The sequence below is a fragment of the Rhodnius prolixus genome, unplaced genomic scaffold (genome assembly GCF_049639745.1).
Source record: "Rhodnius prolixus isolate KJV_2025 unplaced genomic scaffold, Rpr scaffold_2, whole genome shotgun sequence".
NCBI lineage: Eukaryota > Metazoa > Arthropoda > Insecta > Hemiptera > Reduviidae > Rhodnius > Rhodnius prolixus.
In genome coordinates this window covers 14,610,337-14,636,349 of record NW_027411592.1, presented here as the reverse complement: position 1 = coordinate 14,636,349, position 26,013 = coordinate 14,610,337, and the positions used below count along the sequence as shown (strand labels likewise).

At 32.6% G+C, this 26,013-nt stretch overlaps 2 protein-coding genes across 6 annotated transcripts in view; one reads left to right on the top strand and one right to left on the bottom strand.

The window, feature by feature from the left end:
• The window catches only part of LOC141449063 (SEC14 domain and spectrin repeat-containing protein 1-B), a 47,155-nt gene that overhangs the window by 7,999 nt on the left and 13,143 nt on the right, over nt 1–26,013 (bottom strand). The window contains exons 1-13 of one of the 5 annotated variants that reach the window (XM_074118114.1): nt 23,063–23,081; nt 21,554–21,724; nt 20,465–20,657; nt 15,064–15,177; nt 13,370–13,541; nt 12,979–13,148; nt 12,366–12,521; nt 11,992–12,183; nt 11,331–11,445; nt 10,418–10,659; nt 9,351–9,473; nt 9,044–9,235; nt 8,597–8,763 (exon numbers count right to left, since the gene is read on the bottom strand). In XM_074118114.1, coding sequence (XP_073974215.1) covers nt 8,597–8,763; nt 9,044–9,235; nt 9,351–9,473; nt 10,418–10,659; nt 11,331–11,445; nt 11,992–12,183; nt 12,366–12,521; nt 12,979–13,148; nt 13,370–13,541; nt 15,064–15,177; nt 20,465–20,657; nt 21,554–21,714 — 1,997 coding nt within the window. In that variant the 5' untranslated portion in view covers nt 21,715–21,724; nt 23,063–23,081. Of the gene's footprint in view, nt 1–8,596; nt 8,764–9,043; nt 9,236–9,350; nt 9,474–10,417; nt 10,660–11,330; nt 11,446–11,991; nt 12,184–12,365; nt 12,522–12,978; nt 13,149–13,369; nt 13,542–15,063; nt 15,178–20,464; nt 20,658–21,553; nt 21,725–21,837; nt 21,979–22,237; nt 22,377–22,622; nt 22,642–23,062; nt 23,082–26,013 lie in introns of those variants that run through there. The other 4 variants (XM_074118115.1, XM_074118112.1, XM_074118113.1 and 1 more) reach the window with 4 other exon arrangements.
• The window catches only part of LOC141449064 (uncharacterized), a 28,489-nt gene continuing 25,894 nt past the window's right edge, over nt 23,419–26,013 (top strand). Inside the window, exon 1 of the mRNA XM_074118117.1 lies at nt 23,419–23,536. The gene's annotated coding sequence lies outside the window, so the exon portion shown is untranslated. The remainder of the gene's footprint in view (nt 23,537–26,013) is intronic.

The following is a 26,013-nucleotide window of genomic DNA, read 5'->3' as shown; positions in this document are numbered from 1 at the left end:
TCAAATAATTACCTATGTTAACAGAAATAAACAATCTAAATCCAAAAAACGAGAAGTCATAAAAAATATTTTAGGGGTATCCTTTTTTTAGAAAAAGAGCAACTTTGTTAGTTTTAATTTGTTTGAATAAACTTCCTTTTGGCCAGTCAACGTTTTGACGCGACCTAAACTATAAATAAATTAATAGAAACCTGCTTTATGTAAAACACTTATACGGCTTCCTCTAGAGATATCTTCTTAAAATAGTGCAGCTGGTTAAACCGTAATAAATTTTGAGATAATAAGTTTTAGAGAACAACTTGCTTCGGGAGTTGAATTCAATTTTTTTAAAAAATAAAGTAACCTTATTTCTAAAAAATGATTTTTTTTTAGCTTTAAGAAAGTCTAAGACAGTAAAAGCGGTAATTATTGATGAATTGTCCTGGCTTGAAATTTTCATAACTTCATATTGTCTTGCTTTTTTTTATCTCTGAGCGGTAAATTAAAGTTAAACCCTGCTCACTCATTCTACAAAGCCAGATTTTTTTTATTATTATTATTTTGAAAGAAAATGGGTGTTCATCCGTATAGTTAGGATTTCAACTAATAAAAAAGAAAGTAGATGAAGCTGACAAGAAAAAAAAAATCACTAATCTCATGACTTATGGTTGCTGGCCAAAGCTATAAAATAGAAAGGAACCAAAAGACACCAGACGACGACAGAATAGGAGTACAGATGTTAAAGCTAGGAAGAGAATATTTCAACTACTATAGATTATTGTTCTCATTCTAGAAGTATAGCAAAAGATACAAATACCTAAAGGTAGGAGAAGGGCCTCCTTCTGCCTCATTCACAAAAAAGATGCGGCACTTTTCTAAGTTCAGAGTAAAAAAATGGCAGAAAAAAAAGTACCAAATTTACTGAAACAGTAAGTAGCACTGAAACAAATTGTATATATAATTTAGAAAATAAAACCAATGGTGATTGTAATAGCTTTATGTGGAGTTGAAGGTAAATAAAAACAATTTTAAAAATTAGCTTGTAAAGTTTCTTTATCTCCTTTTCCCTTAAAAAAAAAAAAAGGCTAGATTAAGCAAGAAATTTGAATAACAAAATCAACGAAACCATTGTTAATTTCTGTGAAAGGTTGGTGCGTGTGCGGGAACGACATATTTTTCAATATAGAAAGGTCCAAAACAAGGGAGGCGCAAATTTAATCTGCTGAACACCAGATGACTAATCCTCACCACAGTACCCTGCGTATGTTTATGAAACAGCTATCATTTTCATAAGTTATCTATCCTGCAGGAGTTCCAAAGAGCAAATGTGGCAGAATACAGCTAAAAGTAAGGGAGTAAAACCAAGCAATTAAAACTTCGAGAAAGAAACGACAAAGAAAAGGGTTACTAGTAGAAGTACAACTAGAGGAGCTACTGTTTGGGATAATATTTCCCCCCAATATTCGAAACTTGGATGCTTAAAAAAACAAATTGATTGAATCTTTTACTAAATAACTAATCGTTTTAACGCACATTTTTTTAGAAGTGGCTTGTTTTTATTACACAATTAATGTACATACCTACATTAATTTGTTATATTTTGGCAGCATTTCTGCCCCACATTTTAAAATGACTCATTTAGCTCATTTGCAATATGCGAAACTTAATTAGCGCTGGCATAAATAACAGTTTTTTTAATGTTCTTAAATAATATAGATCATAGCCTCATCCTCACATTGAACTAATTATTCATTGAGATTGCTTTATCAATTTTTCAAATTTAATAAATTGCCTTAAATTTGTGGTATTTAAAAATTTGTCGCTGGAGAAAACAAAAAATGTAGCACTAGAACAGATGCTAAATATTTTGTGCATAATAATTAGAGACTGGGTTTAGTCAGTGAACATGCAATATACAGAATTGAATAATATACCCAAATGCGATGGGAAAAAGAATGTTAATGAATTTGAAGGAAAAGGTCGAAGACTTCGGTACTAAAGCAGTAAGCACTGGATAACACAAACATGATCTGGGAAAAGGCACTTAATGAACCTGAATTCATTTCTGAACACGTCGAATGCTTCGACGATCTGGCTCCAAAATTGCTTTTAACTTTATTTTCCTTGGTCTAAAAACGGATAAGGGCATCTGAGAGGGGCTGAATCTTGAAAGCTGATTTCCCATTCAAAAATGGTGGGCTTTGGTTGGTCCTAGTTCTCAATAATGTATCTTACACCAAGGCTCCAGAAGACTGGACTAAAATTACGTAAAATAATTATGTAAAGGGAGTAAAAATGGAAGGGGTGCAGAAGAAGGATCAAGTTCTAATACTCAGGATTCGCCTTCAGATGAAGGACCCATTCAGTAATATACAGTACTGTAAATCAATACTGAATTATGTTTAAGACGTATCCAACTCGACGTATTATTATATCCCTCTCAACAGCATAACTATTAATGAAGAAGTTATTTTTTAACCTCGACCATAAAATATATATTCTCTTGAAAGTATAAATATTTTATTGTTTTTAAAGAGCAAATGATAAGTAGCCCTTCTGCTGGCGGCCTGTTCTGATGTAAGGTCATGCGGCACTATCCTACATCTCCTTCTTTACATTTTCTAAACTACAGAGGTAACGGTTCAATGAACTGAACATGAGAAAAAAAATATGAAGTTCTGCAGCAAATTCGCATAGTACTTAAGAATGGATTTATCCTTGACAGCTTCCTATTAAACTCCCACTTCAGTCATCAAATGGTCGCCCAAATCTTGTCAATAACCCTGAGGTTGAATTACTCCCAAAACATTTTTGAAACCAACTGATCTCTGTTCGCTGATCTGTGATATCCATCACTTCGTATAGCTTTAGCATCATTCACTACTATTCTCTACTATTTATGAAGTAAATTTACTGACGTATGAAGTTGCTTTTCTAAAAAAACTCTCTATTGATTCAACTAACAACTTGAAGGATTTATAGTCTATATAGAAACAACCTACAGAGTCAAAATATCAATACAATATAGTTTGTAGTCATCAGACTCATGAAGACTGGTAATTAGAAAGAACACTTCCTCTTAGTGTTTTGACATCCTAATTTGGTTAGATATAATCTAATTAAAATTGTTTTGGCCCAAGGCCAAATTTTAGAATAAAAAAAAAAAGTTTTGGGATACATTTCTACCCAAAAAACTTAATATTTGGGTTTGAGAAACCATAAACACGTTAAAGAGAGATTGAGTACTATAGAGTTCATATAGTTAGGACATCAATAATGTTTCTCAATGGGACATAAAGTTATAAATAAATTTGACTACTAGAGCCAAATTGTAATAATAGACATATGGATATTTTTATTAAGACGCTTTGTAACGGATCCAAATTCTTGAGAATAAAAAACGAAATTAAATCTCCAAACTTTTTTTTTATGTATCTACAGAAATTTTTGAAAAATTTTAGTCATTTAATAACACCAATGTAGTGTAAAAAGTGATGTGGAATAAAAAAAATAATAATTGGTTTCCATAATTGTGGCGTGTTTACAACAAGACATGCTATTTTTGAGGAAGAAATTGAGTAGTTAAATTAAATAAATTTAAATTGGTATAAATATAAATAATTATTTTGAGTGTGTGTACCGCAGTAATATGAACTTTTAAAATCATTTTATTCTTTTTTTTTCTTTCATCTCTAGACACTGTTTGAGGATAATGATACATTCAGGAGTAAACACATACTAATGACTCAATCTAAGTGATTCAGACTTTAAATTACCCTTGGTACAACTATACAAAATACAATTACCAAAGAAATTTAATTTTATATTAGTGGTATAATGATAATCAAACATTTATGTTAAATTTGTACATTTTCTGTTTTATTTTCTCCTTTTATTTCATTTCAGGTTTCGGGATACAGATGGGTACTGGAAGTACTGTGCCGTACAACATCTAGATTGTTCATTCACAATGGAGCCCGTCTAAGGATAAAATCTTTTAAAGAATTAGAGATATTTTAAACTTTTCTAATTTACTTTTAAAAATGAACTGAACATGAGAAAAAAAATATGAAGTTCTGAAACTGACATTTTACTGATTTGAAACTCAAAACAAGGAATAGTTAGTCAATATTTTGATGTCTGATGGCCAGAATTTGTATACAAGTTTTAATGAAGGAACACGTTTCCCCTATTCTCTATCTTTATATAAAAAAAGCTTACTACTTACAATATTATTTATTCCAATAGTAAAATTATAAATAAACAAATTTGTATAAAGTTATGAATTATAATACCTAACAGATTAAGTACTCAGTTTGTTCGTAATAATAACAAAATAGAATAGTTCTAAAAATAATTCATATAAAATTTTATGTTGTGATGGCGAGATACACTGCAGCAATTCTTATAGTATGAATTACCTAACTGTCACATAACAAGTCCTTTGGCTATTCTGTTCGAACTTTCCTCTCAAACTATAGAGCAAAACGTTTCGTGTTTCTTTCCAGCAACTTTCGGAAAAACAAAAAAACTTAATACACGAATTTCAACAAAACTTAAATCAGAAAAGTATTATCTCCAAATAATCATTTTTATTGGTAAAAATTTCAGATTAAAGTGATGGGCCTTCATGTGTACTAGAAAATCGAAGTTAAAAGAAAAACAAAAACGCTATATTCAAGAAAATAGTATTTTTTGTGTGTGTGTGATTTAAGGCGCTTCAACAGCTGAGGTCATTAGCGCCCGGAGCTTTTTCCAGTGCACTGCCGGCCTCCGGACAGTGTTCTCTCGTTACAAACAACACTGTCCATCACCGGACAGTGTGCTGTAAGAAGCTCCTAGGAAGAGAAAATCTAAGGGTCAGCAGCTGGATTCGAACCCGGGACCTCCGCGTGGGAGTCCAGTATGCTAACCTCATAGCTAATCCCTTCCCTAGTATTGTTTTAAAAATCTAATCCGAAAAGATCTAAACGAGTTACCAAGTTTGAGCATCCTTTAACTTCTTTTTTTGAAATAATGACCCAAACACAAATCCTGGCTAAAAACATTTTATTCCTATTCAGGTGACTTCAATCCCTCTAAAACATGCAATTCCCTGTGCAAACTTCGCGTCGAAATATCAAAACGATCGCAATACTTGCTATCGTACTAGAAAGAAAGAAATAAAGAAATAATATTTCACTAGATCTCTTGATTAAACTATGTAGTAGCCTTAGGAATTATTTTTTGTAGTATTGAGGAACGGTCAAAAACAAAAATCTTTTTTAAACCAAATTTCTTTTTCACCGACGTTTCGGCAAATTTATTGCCCTCTTCAGAATAAATGGTTGGTCAATCCAAGCTCCCATAATTTACTCTTGTACCTCTTCATTCTGATTAATTATTTATTTATCACTAATTTTTTACAAAAAATATAGTTAGAATTGTTTTTTAAATATTTTCCTCTTAGAGGTTTGATAAATTATTACATTCGTAATAAAAAAAAATCATTAGAAAACATTGATTCAATAGTAGAACTATTTATTGACTTATCTTATTTATGTTCAACAGAAAAAGAAATTAGGTAGATTCGTAGGATTATAAAAAAAGAGAATAAAAAACAAAAGCGTAGATATGGGTAACTAGAAGTAAGTCCATGTTATGATATAAATATGGCAGATTGCCTTTTTATAAAAACTGGTTTCTCAAAACATTGAAAAAATCATGTAGTTGAAGAGGTGATGGGAAACTTGATCATGCTTAATTTCCAATTCATGAACGTTTCGGGTGGTAATTGTAAGCGAAAAATCCTAAATACATCAACACAGCTAATTGACCAGAGCCTTGAACCTGATCTCTCATCCCGTTCCGTGAAAGATCAACGGGAACAGATTTTTCCTCCTCACCAAAAAAAAAGAAAAGGAAAAAAGTTATCCATGTTTCTTTACAAACTTCTGATTATTCATGAATCACAATTAAACACCGTTTATTTTTTACTCTTTTCTAACCTATTAAATTTTGTTCTTTTAGCTTTTAGATCGGTAGAAATAAATAAATCAATCGCCGTCAGGAGATGATAACCTGCGATAACGCTTACCTGCATTGTCATCAATAATAGCCAGATATTAAACTCAGCGAAGGCGGTTTATACACCCATCGCGTTCTCACTGTACACACAAACTCAGTGGACTAATTTTTAACTCGGCTACCTCACTCAAACCATAACTACATCTGCAGCCAACTTCTCTCGCTATATCCAAGTTATGAGAAATCCCTTCCACTAAAAAGCAAATAACCTGTGTTCAACCTATTTTAAATAACTAATTTAATCTTTACTACCATCTCTACTTCCTTTACTACCTTTTTTTTTTAAAAAAATAAATCCATATATAATTTTTTAAAATATAATAAATAAAAAATCCAGATTACTTGACTCTCTTAAATTACCAGGAAACAGAAATAATATCTGTTAAGAGAGAAAATTTTATGCCTATAAATAAAATAGTCCAACCTAAAATGAAAACAAACTGTAAAATAAAAATTAGAAAAGTAATAAATCCAACTCCCTACAAGAAGAAGTACAAGGATAGTGCCACAGTTTTTGAAATTGAGTCTTTGCTAATTAAGAAGAAAAAGAAAATAAAAAGAAACTAGTGTGAAAAATCACATGATTTTATTTTACTGCAGTTTTCAAAAGATCTCGCAAGTACAGATTCTTCAAACTCTGAATTTCCGTTTATAAGCAGCAATTGCACATTTGTACTAGTTTGGTTATATGGATATTTTATTGGTTATATATATTTACAATTCTAACCCCTGAACAAAAAATCTGAAATGACATTCAGAGAGAGGCCTATACCTACCGTTCTCACAAGTAATGAACATACGTGTAGAAAGTTCAAAAGTGGTACAGTCGGTAGTGGAATTTTCATTAATCACGAAATTTTACCTACTCATTTAATTAAGTTAACAATATACCACTCCAAACCTAACAGTTTACTGATATTGGTACTTAAAAAAAAAGAAGCCATTTCTTGGAGAAGTGCCCCTAAAGAAATGTTTCAAATAATATTTCTAGAAAAGTATTAGAGAAATTAGACCACTAAAGGCTTTAAGACCCTGCAATCAACGTGACAAAAATAACGAGAAACGTAAAATAACTTTATACAATTCGTAAAACCATTTTACTGAAATGGCACTTAACGAAATGGGGAGTGAAACCTTACCTTATCAATTCTCTACTACCCAAAAACTAGTGCCCACAAGAACGTATCTTAATCATATTAAAATACCGTGTTTTTAATATTTATAAGTAGTTCAGAAAAAAATCGAGGGAGCTACTTTACTATGTACTAAAACATGTATATATATATACATAGCCATAATTATTTATATATATACATATGTTACTGCAGTTTGTGATGTAAGCAGGGGACCTCTATCTTTATATCTGGTGAAAACTCACATTCACAAATTAGACAGAATCGTGCACCTGTTGTTACTAGGAGTAATGGAAACAAGAAAAGAAATGTCCAAACTGCGAAACAACTGTGTATTTTTAATGTTTACGCTTTATTACTATCTAAAAATCAGGCACACATTAGCCATAATTAAGCAAAATAATGGTTTTTAAAATTAATTTACTGTTTTCAATTTATCATGTATTAAATAATAGAATTTTTTTTTACCAAATTGCATTTAATTTTTTTTAAAAACAGTTTACTTATTTTGGTTCGTTGCCAGAAACTAAATAGAATTACTAAGAACTCACATTCACAATTGTTACACATAGATATATATGTTAGGAAATATGTTTGTTATTTCTAATGATTCTTTTGAAGTAAAAATAATATTTAAAAAAATAATTAACATCTAGAAAGGTAAACGTACAAAAAAAAAAAAATCCAAATCTTTAACATTAAAATAAAACGTACTCAAATGTTTCTACATTTTTCTGACAGAAGAATGTTCAACAATGGAATAAACAGATTATTGGAAATGGTACATAAATTAAAATGATTAAGGATGAGAATAGTTAAAACTTTTAAAAAAATTTGAAATACTTCTCTTATTCCTCATGAGAAAAAATATTGCATTCAACAAGATTTCAAATTTGAGTTTTCATAGAAAACTCAAATTTTGTTTTATGTTTAGTTTAAAAAAATATTTTTTTAAAAAAATTGATTTCCTAAGGCGCGGGAGTGTTTGACAAACTCAGTTTCGAGAATCTCAGAAAGTTTATTTCTTCAGTAGTCACAGTTCAGTCTGTAAAGTCACCCCAGTCTCTTTAGTATGTAGTTTTTTCCTCGAAAAATGTTCAGCGCCTATGATAGGTCAATCACTTCTAGGTAGTTGATTCATTTACCATTGAAATTCATTTTAAAAGTTTCTGGAGAAGCCGCAGGACCTCATTTTCTACAATCTATCCTGTTAGACTTTTGTGTAAGGGATCATCAACAACTGTGAGGTGTAAAAGTGAAATGATCAATTTTTCCGACGAGTAGATTTGATTTCTATAATAAATATTAATAAAGTTGTCTGAATTTATTAAATTAATTAATATTGGTACATTTTTGCTTTCATATAAATATTATTTTCTACTAGTTAACATAAGTATATATGACTTTTTTGTACTAACTGTTGAGGGCATAGTGGTTCTCTGAGTCGACTTTTCAACAATCTAGCCAACCGGATCATTCGGGCTACTTCTAACAGCAATGATTCTCTAGAAACCATTAATTGCCTTAATTCTTCGCCCTTTACTGTTGGTACTCTTTCAGTCATCTCCTTCAGCTCATCACAGTGCTATCAAATAACAAACAAAATTATTTTATTATCAGCACCAATACACTGATCTAATTTTTATCAGTTATCGTTTATCTATCTTCCACCTTACAACTACTTTGAAATGAGTCACGGAATATTAACTTCAATTTTAAAGTAAATTGATGATTTATTTGCAAAGTCTCAGAAAACTAAATTTAAAAAGTAAACTGCAAATTCCGTCATCAATGTGTTTCGAGTGTGAAACCATTTTCAGGAAACTGTTTAAACTTAAGAACAATGAACATTCTTAATTCAATACCTTATTTAAGGTTCTATGAAGTACCGCTGTAACCCTTAATCTGGTCATATGATGATGTCCTGCCGACTGCAATCTTTGCCAAGATTCTTCTAATCTTGTGGTGAGTGCAAGATTATCTGCTTCGCATAATTTACAGGAATGCCTTAATGATAGAGCAGCATTGAGCAATTGAGATCCAAACTCATACGTGCCCTGTAAGAGAAAAGAGTAGTATTGTAAACATGTTTAATCTAGTTTCAATTTTTTGTTCAATAAAACAGTTATAAACAGTTTAATTTACTTTATATCTTTTGTATAGATAACTCACTTTTGCCGTTTCTTCGAAGGTTTGATGTTCACCTTTTTGATGCTGAATTTCAGTAACATTACATCCAACTTGGCAATGGGATTTTAGCATTACTTCAAATAAATCATCTAACCAAACTATTGCCTGAAAAATTTATTACTATCAAAATGATTCAAAGTGATAACCAACTCTTCAGCAATGTTTTCACCAAACTAAGAGATATAATTCGTTAAGAAATTTTATCAATTAAGTAGAACAATGTTAATAGCTATAAATATTTATTGAAAGAAGTCTTCCTATCTTCCAATTAATGATGGAGTTTCTCTTTTATTAATATTGGTCTTATAAAGCATTAATTTGATTATTTGTAAAATCATTAAAACAAATATAAGAAGTCGAGTTTATCCATGGCTTTATCCGATTATTCTAGATTTGGTGTCATCACTAAATTTTAGTAAATAACATATCAGGCGTAGTTTGGGAACAATAAAATACAATATAATAACTTACTGTGCACAAATTTTATAGTAGAATCAAGATTTCTGATTTTTTTAAGATACTTCTGAGTTTATTGCTTGACAAATAATGCACATTTAAGTACGATTCTTAGTGATTTCAGTATATATAACAACGTTAATTAAAGATCCAAATTAGGCGCAATGGTAACCGAGCAGTTAGAGGCTAGGCTTGTACAGCTAATATGTTGTGGTACTGGGTCGATTCCCGGATTAGGACTTGAATTTTATTTAATGGTTTGTGTGACTAAGTTATTGTTATGTATGTTTGCTACCCGCCTCCGTCCACGATATCTAATTTGGAAGTTGGACACGAAGCCCGACTGAAATAATAAATAATAAAGAACAAAACTGTTTTTGTGAAATTTTTCGGAAGATATTTTGCGAATATGGTATCTAATTGCAAGTACAAAATAAACAGAATATTGAGTAGATGCTAACTAAGGTACTGATTCACTATGTTTTCTTTCAAAATTTTAAATCGTGATTCACACAAACAGATAATAAAAACCTTAAAGATTAATTACTTCTAATCATTAATTTCAAATCAAGACAAATTTTTTAGATACAAACCTGCGTGGCATCTTTCTCATAATTATAAATATGTGACGCTTGTTCCAAGGTAACTCTTTGTAATTCAACGTTATCCCTGAACAGTTCACTTCTTGCCTTTGTCATATCTAAGATCTCACGAATATTTAGGATATCAGCACCATATTCCACTCTTATCTCACGACCAAGAGCATCCTTAACAGGCATCGCTAATAAGTCTGTTAACTTTTCGCCTTCTCTAACCAGCGCATCTTCTAGTAAGTCTATCAAAGGAATGAAAAGGCAAAATTACACGGATTAAATTAGTTTGTGATCGGTATTTGAAATAAAATTTGTAAAAAAAAGAAGAGTTAATCCAACAAAAAATGCATGCTTCCAAAAGTTCTTTAGATTATTTAATAAATACAGCTTTGAATTGAATTTAAATTCATCAAAGTTTCAAAATTCCTTTGAATTCCGCTTTTCGTTTCTAATTGGCACGCATCTGACCTAATGGACTTCAGATTGATCATTTTGATCTTTCCACAATCCTTGCTAAATGCATTCTCATTTGAATAACAACATTGAATTTAGATATAAGTTTTTCTTCGACTTCCATGTCTTCATGGCTTATCAATGCTCCCTTCCTTATCACTGTAGCAATTCAGTGAAGGCATCTGAATCCTCGGGATCTGGGAATCCTCTTTTCTTTAATTACGTTCATTAAAGAAAAGCTATCAACGTACGAGTATATATTGATAACATGTGTAAAAGTATTCGCATTGGTTTAGGCCAGTGTAAGTGTTGTTAACTAATACAGTTTTAAAATATTATCTTTTATTCGTTAAATATACTAGTACTATACTGCATGATTATAACAACGAATATTAAAGAGTACCCTGCCACAATGCTAAATTATATTATATAGATATATTAGCTAATTTTAAATAAATACCAATGTTATTTTGACTTTCTTGAAGTAACATCAATGTTCCATGGGCTTTATCTAATTGTTCTAGATTTGGTGTCATCACTAAATTTTCGTAAATGTCACTTGTAGTTTGGAAATACTAAAATATAAAATAATAACTTAATGTGCGAAAATTTTGGAGTAAAATCATGTTTTCTGATGCTAATAATTTTCAGATGTTTCATGTTTCTGGCTTGAAAAGTAATGCATATTTAAGTACTTTTCTTAATGATTTTAGTAAATATAATAATACCAAATATTGATATATTAAAAGATCAAAATAAATTGCTTTTTATGAAAATGTTTAGGTAGATATTTTATAAATTTGGTATCTTAAGTATTTTGCAAGTACCAGATATTGGAAATTACGCTTACAAAAAAAAACTATAAATATAAATATATACAAGAATATTAAAATAATGTACTTGTAAAGAAATTTAGCTAATTAAGCAATATGATACGCTCTCATGACTTCGACTTACCACAATTCTCGAATTCTAAATCCCCCGAAGAGTAAGAATTAGATATGTTTTAAATTACGATTTAAAGAAATTGTAGAGAACAGAACTGGGAATGGTATTAAGTGACAGTATTGGGACCGTTTACACCCTGCCTTTTACACCTAAATTGAGACAAAATTTCTAACCTCTGAGACCAGCCTGTAAAATCTTGCTGAAGATATAAGAATGTTTCTGCGCCTTTCTAGTCTGGTAGCAAAACTTCTAATTACAAAATCCATGAAGTCTCTTTGGGCTTGTAAATCGTCAGGTATGACTACACCAATTTGGCTACAAGCTTCTATTTTATGCAAAAGTTCTGCATAATGGCCATATGTTTCCTATTAAAATAAAAATATGTACATGTAAAGGTATTTTAATAAATTACAAGAGGAAAATTGAAAGTACTAAATTACATCGGAGTCTTACTTGTTTGTACATTATTTTATCCAAATACAATACGTTTCATTCCGAAATTAGCTTCTGCAATAGTAAAACAATATTGTAAATGAAAAATGATTACCCTGCAACTAAGTTCAAGCGCTTCGTGTTCCCTGCGTAATTGTTCTGCTGATTGAATGTCATATCCAACTTGATTATGAGAGGAAAGTAAATCTTCTCCAGCGTTTAATACCCATTCAGTGACATCTTTAACTCCGACTTCTAATTTAGTAACTTCCTGAGGAAATAAATGAAATTTTTCATTTAATTTGCACAAATATTCATTAAGGAAAAAGAAGATTTTCCTTGCATTGCAAATGTCACACCCTAATAAAAAAGTAAAAATCCAACCATAAATAGTTCAGAAACTATTGCATTGCACGGTGCATTGAACTGTGACATTCTATTAAAGTCAATAACAACTAATACCGCAAATCCATGCTAACTGCACTAACCAAAATCACCGATATCGACCCTGCACAAACTCCTCCAGGGAAATTGTAGAAACCTGATACTGAGCCAGAGATTGCGGGTATCCCTTTACGAGATCTCTTTAGTTTATTTACTTCTAAATGTCAAACATTTCTTAAGAATAATTAAATAATAAATCTATTAATAAATACAGATATACTGATTTAAATAACATATGAATACTTAGAAATGCAAAATTCTGATGAAACAATCTAAAAACAGACCTTTGCATCTGCTATAGATTTTTGAAGAGTAGCCCATGCTTGATGCAAAGCAAGAAGCCTTGTTCTTGCCAAACCAAGCTGTTTGTCAATTTTATTTCTTGTATCTAGTATATCTTGGCCTATAACTTCTGTTATTTTTGCTATACCAAATTCATCTAACATATTTCGACCTGTAAAAATAAGTTGAAAAATACAAATTTCCATATATATATTATGAATCAGTTCTTACATCAATCACAAAACTTGTAAAGTGGCAATGATTATTACAGGTTTTAATATGGTATTATATACTTATAATAATATGTATCCTTTTTTATTTAGACTAATACCCGTCTAAATGTTCATCTCAAGAGAGGCTCTGATTCTAGATTAGATTAAAGGACTGATCTACCTTCTTGAATAAGACTGTTGGCCATATAACAAGTATTATTATAAGTGGCCGAAGTTTGGGTCATCGTTCTTGCTGCATTGTTAACTCCCTGTTTGGCACCGGTGAGAATTTTGGTAACTCTTTCCAATTCAGTTTGGGTTTCCGTGTTTTCTCGGAAAAATCTTTCGGCTTTCTGAAAAACAATTCAAAAATTATTTTACAAGAAAAATATTTTCAGTTAATCTTATATTGATTTGGGTAATTAAAATTATTCAATCTAATTCGCTGAAAAAGTCAGGAGGACAAGATATTTGAAACCTTAAAGAGTGATAAGCAATAATATGATTTTAGAAATTTGAAGCTTGCACAAATTTTAAAGAAGAGTAAATACATAAATGAAAAGTACATTTCATAATTATAAGGTTTCAGCAAACTTTTACAAAGTCACGATCTCCAACCATCTAACTCCGTTAAATAAATTTTTTTCTGCACATCAAAACTGATTAACGGAGATTAATCTGATTCGCTTCATAAATACATTCTGTAGGCGTTTGAACTAGGGTTGCATGTTTCCAGGTTAAACATTGATTTTTGCAAGGCATTTCATGTAATCTCCCATGTCTTGCAGCAACAGTAACGGGATCTTTTAAGATCACTATCTGCTACTCACTTAGTTTCCATCGTATTTGAAGGGAAGAACACAGTTCGCCAAGTGGTATAAAGCGATTTCTTAGATTGGGATGATGTTTTATTGTAGTTCACCGAACTAATAAAGTTCAGATGTTTCTGTTTGTTTGACTGATTTGCCAGACGTTTTCAAAAATGCAAGAGACTTTTTTTGCCGGTGCTTCAAAACTTTTTTTCTTTTTTACGTCGTTAGAGGACACTACCTGAGTGATTGATTGAAAAGAACTTCTTTGATTTTAACAATGTTTAAATGCGCGGCAGTTAACTTCACTAGGAAGAAATACCCTGCATTTGGCTTCTTACACCCTTGGAGATTCTCTCCAAAATAAAATTAGGGTCCTTGGAGTGCTCTTGGACCAGAGACTCCAATTCAAAGAGCACATTGATGAAAAGACAGCTACTAAACCTGTGGAGAATTTTAAGGGATATCCAGGATTCCAAAGCACTAAAATCCTATATTACTTCCTTGTTAGGTCTTCCTTGAGTCTCCAGTATTTGAAATCGGTACTCAACAGGCGAAGCGTTTAAATAAGCTTATTTTTCATTTTTTTTTTTTTTTTTTTTTTATCCGCTTCCTAAAATGTGCAATAACGACGAGGTGAATTTAGAATTCCTTAAGGATAAACAACTGAGGAATGATCTGCGTTCTGTCTGTCAGGTTCAGACCTCAATGAATAACATTCTTCATTTCTGCTGAGCACAGTCAGCAAATAGAAAAGTTATAGGCAGATGTTATTCAAGCTGGAAGTAATAAGTGCCCGAATCTGGAGAAGTTTGCATCAGATAAAAAGATAAGCAATTTTTTAAAAAGGCAAAAACTTCTAGTATCCACTTGTTTCTCTTTTTTTTGTTTACTTGTCATTGACTCAATTTATTTTTTGTATGACTTTAACGATTTTGGCTTTCAAGCTGTTTCGTTAATTTAAATAAATAAATATGAGAACTGCTGCAAATTAAAAAATTCTGATTTCAATTTGTAACAAAGATACAGTATATCAAAAATAAAGAATGTTAAGCAGCCAACTTACAACTCTGTCTTCAATCCAGTTATCATGGTCATAATCCAAAGATCCTCCTAGGTCAGAGGTCACTTGAGATAATTCTATGTATTTTGTCAGTCTTGAAAGAGGAACGTATATTGGCTGAAACAGAAAGAAATACAATACTTATTAAGTCAATTATTACTGTTTGTTGCCGCTTTATTTAATCATTTTCTATGAATGCAGAAATAAGTTCTATTAATTACTAATCTTAGCGTTACTGTGTACTTGATAGTAATGTTCTTTTAGCTGCTATCATTTTATTTATGGGGTAAATGTCAAATAAATCGACCTGACATTGTTCTGCTTCCTCATAAAATATATTTTCTAGAAAAAAAAAAATGGAAACGAAGAAGTTCCTATTGGTGTAATATTTTTAAAACGGTATCTTGGAAGGCAAAAAAGGAAAAAAGCCTTCTCTTCCAACTCACTTAGGTACTACACAGAGGCCGCCAAAATCCTGATCAAGCCTCTGCCGGCAACCCAACATTATGCATCAGTTATCCTGTTCTTGATGGCTAGTAGGTTTCTTGTATCCGCGGTTATACCACCAACCCACGTTGACTTCGGCCGTCTTTCTATTATTGAACATTTCCTCTTAAAATCAACTTGACTACATTCTAATGGTAGCCACTTCCCGACTCAACCTTTCCAGCTTAATAAACCCATTCGCTACTACATAGTTAAAAGCTGCTTCTGCCTTTTTCCTTCTTCTCCATACCTACCTGGCTCCAATTGAGTCAAATATTTTTTGGAAAAGTAAGCTCAAAAAATGAAAATAGCTCCTCTGAAGAATTGGGGACAGAATTGGTCTGTTTCTGGTTTGGAAGTCATAAAGAGCGACTTAAAGGCTACACAGAAGTGGCTGGTATTCTACTAATTGGGCTAGCGCACCCATAGAACTTTAGCTCAACACCACCCACCCGAGCACACAATGCATGTGCACAAATATACATACACCCACGCTTAAAAATTCCCTAATCCCGTTGTCAAGTTCCATGACGGGAGTTTTGTGGACAAGAGTTCCACAACCTCTACAATCGGCTTCAAGCCGATCTCTGTGTTTATGCAGGCCATCTCTTCGGTAAGAGTGCACTGCCAGAGAGTAATGTATAGTGAGTCCTGATTCGTGAGAACCTTATGGAACCCTCAGTAAAACCCAAACCATCAGGCTGAAATGAAAAGAATGGTTTTTCCCTCATAAGTATAAACAGATCAGAATTAGATTAGCCAAAAAGTTACGAAAAGAATTTCTATTTATGACGGGTGAAGCAAAAGGTTAATTAAGTACCTATATAATTTTCTAAAAACTATTTGTCTTGGAACAACGCGATAATTAATAAATAGATCATTACTGATTGAAATGATAGCAAATAAAGTGAATGCTGTGCAGGACTTGGAAACTTCAAAGGCATGGTAAAGGTGGGGTCTCCTAAACAATGAATTTATTATGAGGGCCTTCTACGATTTAATGATGTTGTATGGAGTAATTTCTGGATCCGTTTAATCAAAAATGGATCACGCAAAGAGAGCCGTTAATCGTATCGAATCTTACTCTTTGATTAATCGAAAGCCGTTATTATCTAAGTCGAATCACTAATACTCGACCATTTAGGCAAATGAAAAAATGTGACCGTAAGAAAGGTAATAATTACAAAAAAAAAAATTCTTTGATTGATTCTCTTCCTGTGGGATGTTCGCACGTATTCTTCCAGTTGTGTGTACCTGGTTACTTTTATTAGAAGGACATCTAAGAACTAACTAAAAAGAATGAACAAGTATTTTTTATGGTCATATCACTGAATCCGTAATAATATTACATCCGGTAAATTCTTTAATAGATGAAATGACATGATTGGTATATTTTATTATAGCCATTTTATGAGTTTACAGTTCTAGACTTAAAATAAATTAAAGAATTTCAATGTAAAGGTTTCTTACGAATGAACTTGAAATTGCCATGAACAGTAAAAAATAACAGAAAACTTTCAAGTGTGCTTAACGTCATCAAGGTGGAATAAGCACCATCGTTTAATCCTGCTTGAGCTAACTTTGGAATAAGATGCCTCAAACCAAAATTAAGTGGTCATTTTCATCTCTCTGCATATTATTGTGGCTTTACTTACATTGTGTAAGTGAATTTAAATAGTTATGAATATTTGATGATATTTACAAAATCTGCAAATGCTCGGAATGATTATGCATCTACCATATCTTATGCTACAGCAGAGATGAATTGCAGGTACCAAATTTGTTATTAATGCAACACATTTTACGTGAAGAAACCTTTAGGTCAACTGACAAAGCAAAAATAAGTGGAGTAGTATGTTAATTGTTACTCCTACACTGAATTGCACTCATTAGAACAAAGGGAATTTTTGCTGTATTTAGTACCTTGGGTTTAGCAACCTAGAGGCGAACCCTAGGTCACGGCCCACAAATTCATTCACAACAGGGGCGTGTAAAGCTGTATTGGCGCCCTGAGCAAACCAGTTATTACACGCCCGCTTCTGGATTCAAGACAACCATTCAATAAATCCTTCAAGAAGCAGAGTTTGGATTTATAACCACTCCCTACATCCAACATGTGAAACATCTAGCCTACATTCGGATGCGATGTACAGTTAAAGGATTTTCCTTCTCTTCGAAATGGAAAATGAAATCTGTTGGGAAGACAAATTCATCAATTTATGAAGCGGTTTCTCAAAACTGTATTCAGCGATTTGAAAACCGTACTACATCAAACCAACAACTCTCTATCTGTCCCAGTTTTGTTGCCTAAACTTTAAAACCAAACACTCAATAAATTTTTCTAGGTTAATGAAAAAATAAGGCTTTGAAAATAGTTTAAAAACCATGAAATTTGTTGTTATTTGTTCAATAAGTTCACGCTTACGAACATACTAAGTTGCTCTGCTGAATTCAGGTCATTTAACACCCTATTCCCAATTACACCTAATTTTGTTTTGTTTTTAATAATGGGAATATGACATTTAAAGCGTTTACTTCACATCTTCTGGGTTCTACGAAGAGTATCCGTATATGTAAGTGTGAAAACAGCTGTAAACAAGTGATTAGAAAATACTGTACTTTCATGAAGATAATAGTGTTAAAATAGTAAGTTATTAACTTGCTTACAAGGTCAGCACACTATTTGTGACTGTCCACGCCTTAAACCATACTACATTCCAATATATATTGTTTATAAGCAGAAAAAATACATAAATTATACATATGACCCATTTCTTTCTTTTATTACATAAAGAAATAAATAAAGTTAAGAGAAATAATTTATTTTCAAATTATTCAATTGAAATTATCGTAAGATCTTCATTTTTTGCTTTTTAGGTTCAACTTTTTGATCATGTCGTATTTATGAAGTTTACTTTTCCTTTTCCTTCCTTTCGTTTATCATCCAGCACACTTGGCGTCCGAGTGTACTGATTATCCATGACAGATACTGTCCAAATCTTAAATAAAACATTTTCCGGGACGTAGTCTCTTCCTTTTACAATATATAGGGCATATAGTAAATTTAACTATAGTATATAAATGTAGTATTTGTATACATAAATATTTCTCCTGAAGTAGGAGACCAAAGGTCACGTGGATGTTGTGAGACTTCACTGGCGTGACTGTCAGTGTCGTACGCATATTAAAAAGAAAGTTCCTCCCTAAACTGTGAGAAAGTATGTCTCTATATGTCAGAGTCTTGAGACCCACTTTCGTTTTGTACGTTTAGATTCATCAGCCTGTAAACAATGTCTGGTTTTGAAAGGTTTTTTTTTTATATATAACTTTTAGGATCAATTCACTTCATATCAAGGAATCAAATCATAAAAGCTGGTAAGTGCTAGGAGAGGATGCCAAACTAAATTCGCTTCTCACATGCACCTACTTCACACACAATTAAAAATAAAATTCATGTATCTCCAAATTATTCAGGTTTCATATTGCAGATAAAATTTCAAAAATTCTACTCAAGTTATATTTTCTCTAACTGTAAGATTAAAGATTCATAAAATAAAAAATTTAAATTTAAAAAAAAATCCCAGTAAAACACTTTACCGAATTTCATCAGATTCAATCGAACAGTCTAGTCGACACGGTCTCGTACATAATAAATGATTACAGTTAGGAAGATTGTCGATGAGAGAGCGTGAACATATCAGACATCACAGACATTGTTGCCTAATTTGTACAATCGTGCATCTGAAACTGCATTTTCTATTATTTTGCTAAAGCAACTTATATTTAACGGTTTAGCCCATTTTATTCTGCAGATCTCAAAGCTAAGAAGTGGTTCTGCGTTCGATTCCCGAGTTATGTAGGTCTTGGATTTCATTGTCTGTCTTAGAAAAAAAAAATAATTTAGTTAAGTATATTAGTACTATTACATCTGGTTGCTAGACTAGAAGTTAAGAATATCTTTTGGAGTTTATTGTGTGGCATACAATTAAATTAACATATGTCCAATCTCTAAAAATCAGGCAGTTTTTAAAAGTTGTAGTAAATCGCTTTATTATTAAATATACTGATACTAAAGTAATAACTAATTTTTTAAGTAGCTTTGCTTCTAACTACCGATTATGGTGGACGGAGGCAAGGCTACTATTAAACCTACTTTACTATAAAATATAATGTTCTCATATTAACCATAAAATAAAAGCCAAGGCACAGACCGTGGAATCGAACCCAGTTCCACAATGCATATTAGCTTTGCGGTCCTCGCCTCTAACCGCTAGACTATAGTGGCGTCTAAATATAACGATAGTTGTAAATCAAAATGGGTGTTGAGAATACTCACACTCTTTTCAGAAGTAGCCCTTAGCATTATGGTAAATTTATGAAATTAATGTGATTGTAAGTAGGTTGCTCTAAACGTATCCATGCTTTCTTTTACTTTGATGCAGTGCGAAAAAAACAATTAGGAGTTTTCATTGGATATTAAGCCATGAAGATCCTCAATATGAAGGATGAGTTAGGTTTGAATATACAATATGTGTGTGAACGAAATATCTCATTAAGATTAAACGCTGCAGAGGGTTACTAACGCGGAAATTCGGCGATGAGTTGGCCATGAAATCAATCTTCACCACTACATCAAGGTGAGGAGCCTCCATTGGTTTGGCTACATTATGAGAATAGAAACAAACCAGATGGCCTAAACGAATAATGGCCTACATGCCGGAAGAAAGAAGAAGGGGACGTCTGAGAAAGAGATGGATAGGGGACGTACAGAAAGGAAAGGCCGCGAGAGGATTGGAGAAGAAGATTGGAACGATAGGAAAAGGTGGTGAGTGGGAATCGCTGCATGAACACTGCTCATCAAAAGCCCAAAACAAAAAATTACTTGTTTTGAAAAAAATGTGGAATTAATTATAATTACCTCGGAAGTCTGTTGTGATCTGGTACAATTGTCGACCCGTTTGTCCCAGAACGCTTCCGGCCGCACAACGATAACCTGCGCTGGCTCATCGGTAAGTCCATGAAGTAGATGCCGTACACATAGCCTAGTGAGTCTCCAATTGGATTTCTGCGCTGCTACCACAAAAGTAATGCCCTTTCTTCTCGTGTCATCACTATTGTCAAAGTAATTTTATTTTTAACTAATTTAATATTTTGTTTTTAATGCACACAGTGGAACAGTTCACACTTCCGTTTTGAAGATGCACGACGATTTTATGCTGATTAATCTAATTCTTAAGCAAAAAACAAACCAATTTCGGTAAGAATGCTTACCAATCAGCTTAAATAAAGGCATGATATTTGAAAGAATTAAATTACAATTGCTTTTAAAGGTTGGCCAACCTTCTGAAATCAATTGTACAATGCAAAATTTTAATATACCACGTGAGAGATGAGATTAGCTATTTGGTTAGCGCATTGAATTTGCAGTTCAAATCCAGCTGCTAGTCCTTAGATTTTTCTCTCCATAGGACAGTGATGGCGAACCTTTTGAGCTCAGCGTATAAAAATTTCGGAAAACCCTAACTTAACTCTGGTGCCGTGTCACATACAGAAACATTCATAATATGTATTTTGATATTTGCAAACATAGTAGAAAACCGATTTATTAAATGACCCACTTTTTGATAACTGATCTCAGGAAAGTTTGACAGATCCTTACTCTAAATAAATACCGTAATTTCTTTAAAGACTCCACCAATCACTCAAGAATTATTTAAAATTATATTATAATTTTTTGTCTCTCTCGATGCGTTTCCCAAAATGAGTTCGCAGGGTCACCTCTGACACGCGTTTCATAGGTTCGCCATCACGGCCCTAGGAGCTTCTTACAACTCACTGTCCGGTAATGGATATTGCTACATGTAACGAAAGAACACTGTCCGAAAGCCAGCAGTGCATTAAAAAAAAGCTCAACTTGAGCTGTTGTAAATTTAAATAAGCCACGTGCCAAGAACCCAGAGTCAATGCTTTAAGTAAGTAAAAGAATACTTTTATTGTTACTGCTTACCTAAATATTGATAATATATAGTGCACGGATTTCTCTAAACGATTCTTGTCGAACGAATGAATATGTTGGGGGGTATACACAATGACGATCGGCCTGGCTTGCCTGTCTCTACCTCCTGCGACTCTCAAAGACCCAGTCAGATTAATTATCTCATCTCTCATTTCGCTCCATCTGAAAAGTTAATAAATTTGCTATATTAATCAATGCTACCTTATCATTGTTTTACAGTTAGGGAAAAAGAAAAAGATTTTCCATAAATATGTTTCTGATATCTTTTCTTTTACCTGGTAGAAAACTAAATGTGCCGATCAGTTGGAAAACAAAGTATTGCTTATCAATTAGTCGAAACTATCAGAGGACTGGTAACAACTCAGGTAATTAAGACATTACAGAGGATAGGATTGCCTACAAAGAAGATATTGCGGGTCACCTATTTTGTTCACGCGGATGCTTCCCTGAAGAATTGAAAGGATAGTTCACTTGAGTCTATCTATAGCAATGGTAAAGTCGGCCTTTCTGCCAGAATTTGGTTAATGGTTAACAAATTAATCTGCAAGTATCAACAAATTTCATTTAAAAAAAAAAAAAATGTCAAAGAAATGGTTATATAAATGACTTTGAAAGCATAATTCTCTTGAAAAATTAAATTAAATTAACAAACTTTTAGCAAAATAATCTCCTTACATTCATAAAACTAATAATTTCATCATCCACAAGATTCTCATGAAGCAAATAGATGTTCCGAACTCAGTGTAAGACTTTTAGATATCTCTCGCTATCATTTTCAATCAGATCGCAGAAATTTTCCCTTCCAACATGACAAATCTCAAAAAGAAGAAATGAACTCACAAGAATAGTAACTCGCGAAATTGATCCACTAATTTTAATTCGTAAAACTACAGCTCCTTACGCATCACAATTTTTAAAGCTATAATTTTTAGAAACCGAGAAGAGAAAAGAGACAATATTTATAAGCTGTACGTAAAGCGTAAATCAGTGTTAAAAGCAAAAGTTCCGGGATAGCCTCAAAGTTCTACTTGTAATTAAGGGTACACACGGTAATATCGACCTTTTTAAAAGAAAATTTCACAATTACATCAAAACTTAGGTAATTCTATTTTGTTTTGAAATAGACAAGCTCGCATTGCAGGATGTAAAGTTTCTGCCTGGCAAAAAAGTTAGTATTCACTGTGTTCTGTTTACAGCGAAATATTCATATAAAATTCTAAACTTATTAACCACTACAACCACGTTTAATAGTTTATCTTTCTTGTATGTATGTATTAGTGAAGTACACAGTCCCCACCACAATATCTCCTGCGATACCGATCGCTGCTACGCTCTATAGAGTAAAGTAATAACCTCTCAATTTATTAATTATAGACAAAACTTAAATTATTAATAATGAAATCCATTCGTTGAATTTGTTTAAAAAGAAGCGCTGTAACAACGAAGGCTAAGTCTGCAAATACATAAAAAAAATCGAAGAAAAAGACATTAAAAACATACATAAATAAAACACATGTTATACTCTTGACATGTGTAACCAATCTTCATTAACAGATGTACAGCTGCTAGGTCGTCATTCCGGTCGGAAGCTGACAGCACTTTTCATTTGCAGATCCATCTACTGTAAGTGTGTCGTTGGCGTTTCCGTACATTTACTTTTATTTTATTTTATTTTCTTTAACATGTCTTGAGCGATAGCACTTGGTTTCAGATTTTACAAAAACGAAAACTTGTTTACACAGAGGAATGGTCAGTTCACTGAACTCTTCACGGAGATTTCTGGTCCAGAAATCCTTTAGAAACCTCTAACAGCTGAATTCGGTGCTGAACTCCCTTGTTCGTAACAAGAGTACACTGTCCAGAGGCCAGCAGTGCACTGAAAAATACTTCGTGCACCAAAAGCACGCATTAATTTAAGGAAATAAAATAAAAGTAGCGCAGAGATTGCTTGTTTGCTCCCACGTCATAGATTTTGTAAGTAAATAATAGTCTAGAGACCTTAGTTGTTAAATTATTATAGTTATAGAAAAACTATAACTAGAAATGACCGTCAATCGTTTAGTGAGTTACTCAAATAAAAATGCTGCCAATGTATTGAAGTGTTATATATTTAATAGTATGTTCGTCTTTTGAGATCTAGTAATATGAAGGTGGCGTGTCTGATGTGACTCGAACTGAATACCTGAGATGAAAGTGGCTCACGATCTTCGTATATACATATATTATTTTTAGGATATAAACTCTTTTAAATCAGACCTTCGAAATCCAAAATATTTGTATTTAAAAAAAAGTGGGCTAATAAGCTTTTGTAGATCTTTATTTATTGTTTGAGTTTATTTTACAGCGATGCTGTGTTAGGTTGTACTAATTGTAAAACATGACAATTCTAGAGTCTGAAAAAGTTAACTGAAGATAGTTTTATCATTAAATGAAATTCTTTTTTTAAATTGAAATAAAATTATCATTTTCTTGGTCCCAGATGGACGGAAGTATTAAAGAGTATTTTCAACACAAGCTATTGAAGTAATCGCTGCAGGCGGCAAGAAACATCCGAGTATTTCTAAACTTTAAGAATAATCACCTACATTTATTTTATTAGTCGATTACCGCAACTAATATAAATGCTAGAGAACGAGAAGCAAAAAGAAAAGGCAATAATTTCTTTTTTTAATAATTAGGAGAGTTCCTGCTTTCCTATTTCCCAAGCATTACAGCCAAAGGAGGCTCAAAATGCGGCCACTTAGTGCTAGCACTAAAAACCTCATTTTATCAGATAGGTGAATTTCACATCTCTAGTCGTTTGTCCTTAATAATCTTCGATCTCTGTGCCAAAGGTGCCCTAGTACAAACTGGCATTTAGGCTGAAAGAAAAACGTAAATTTCTCCACCTGCTGAGGGTCTCCTGTTAAAAAGTTTTTTGAGCCTATAGTGATCCATAAAAAGACATGCTCAATTGGACTTGCCCAGTTTACCGGCGTCACAAGCTGGTCCTGAATAACCATCTCTCCTATTCAAAAGCCTCCAAAGATGGAGGCTTATCCTAAGAAGGCTTCTTCATTGAGCCAATTAAAAAATATCACTCAGTGGTTGATTCTCACGTTAACCAAATAGCTGGCAACATAGGCTAGAAACTTAACTCTAAACACCAGCCTATGTACGTGCCACTACCCAAATTCAAGAAAATGCCGGCAGAAATTTTGGCAATAGGAGGATGGCTAAGTCTCGCCGCTTTCTCGTTAAATCTTTTTAATTTGAACTCTGCGCCGATGAGCTAATGAATGTTATTGTTATCATTGTGCAATTAGTGAGTTTCGAAAAAGTTGTTCGTTTCCCATTTCTTTATATTCCCATCACAATAGTTCTGTTACATCCATCTACCCTAAAGTTATCGTCTTCACTTTTGGAACAACAGTGTTACTATAGTAAAACGGACGGCTTCTCTCTCACTTATTGGTTAACAGCGGTTCAATAGAAATATGAGTAGAAGATTTGTTAATTAGTACTTTTCAAATATTACATTAATTACTATGTGCTCAGTAGGGAATCTTTATTCATATTTCTGTAATTAAGAAATTCTGACAGCTTGCAAAAGAAAAACAGTAATCGAATACTATATCCTACGCACTTTTTCTGTAATAGTGGCATGAAAGTAGAATTGACAGTCAGGTGTTCTATTGGTGGTAGAGGAAGGAGCGCTGACCCACCTTCAATAGAACATATCGCCGTTCATACACCTCTCTTGCGAACACACTATGTTATGTCTAGCACTTTCTAGAGGCTCCACTAACAAATTATGATCTGCGGACAAGCTACTCTATGAACTACAGCAAAATTTGTAGACTTTTTGTTACGAATTTCATTTAAAACAATTTTTCTTTCAACTTTTTACTTCCATAAACGTTCATAAAAGTGAAGTTTTATTTCAATATTTTTACTTCCTGTAAATCTGTTTTATTGAATTTAAATTTTTTTAAAAAAACTCCAAAACTGAAGCTTTTGGTTAAAATCCAACTTACGAAAATATGAGTTATTTATCCGCGTTTATTCTTCGAAGAAGATAGCATAGAAATAATTCAAGCATTTGGGCTATTCAATTTCATGTCCTATGAATAAGAAAGAGTGATTTTTTGAATTAAGTGAGTGGGAGCCTTGTACGAGAGAGGGTATGTGAGTCCAGCATAACTCCAAAACGGATGTCGTAGTAAATCCAAATTTGATATTTCACTTGGGAACAATCAGGAATGGCGACAATAAGGTCCTTTCAAAGCTTTTCGTGCCAACTTAAATCCCAGCAAAGCGCATGCCGATTTGGGTCGGAATTACTTATGATGAAAACTGGACTTACGAGCTCGTATGCCGGCAAGCCGAACAAACAAAAATAGTGCATTTGATCAGGTCAAACGCCGTCCCCGAAGAGAATCTGAGAAAAAGTGAAGGCTGTCCATTACACT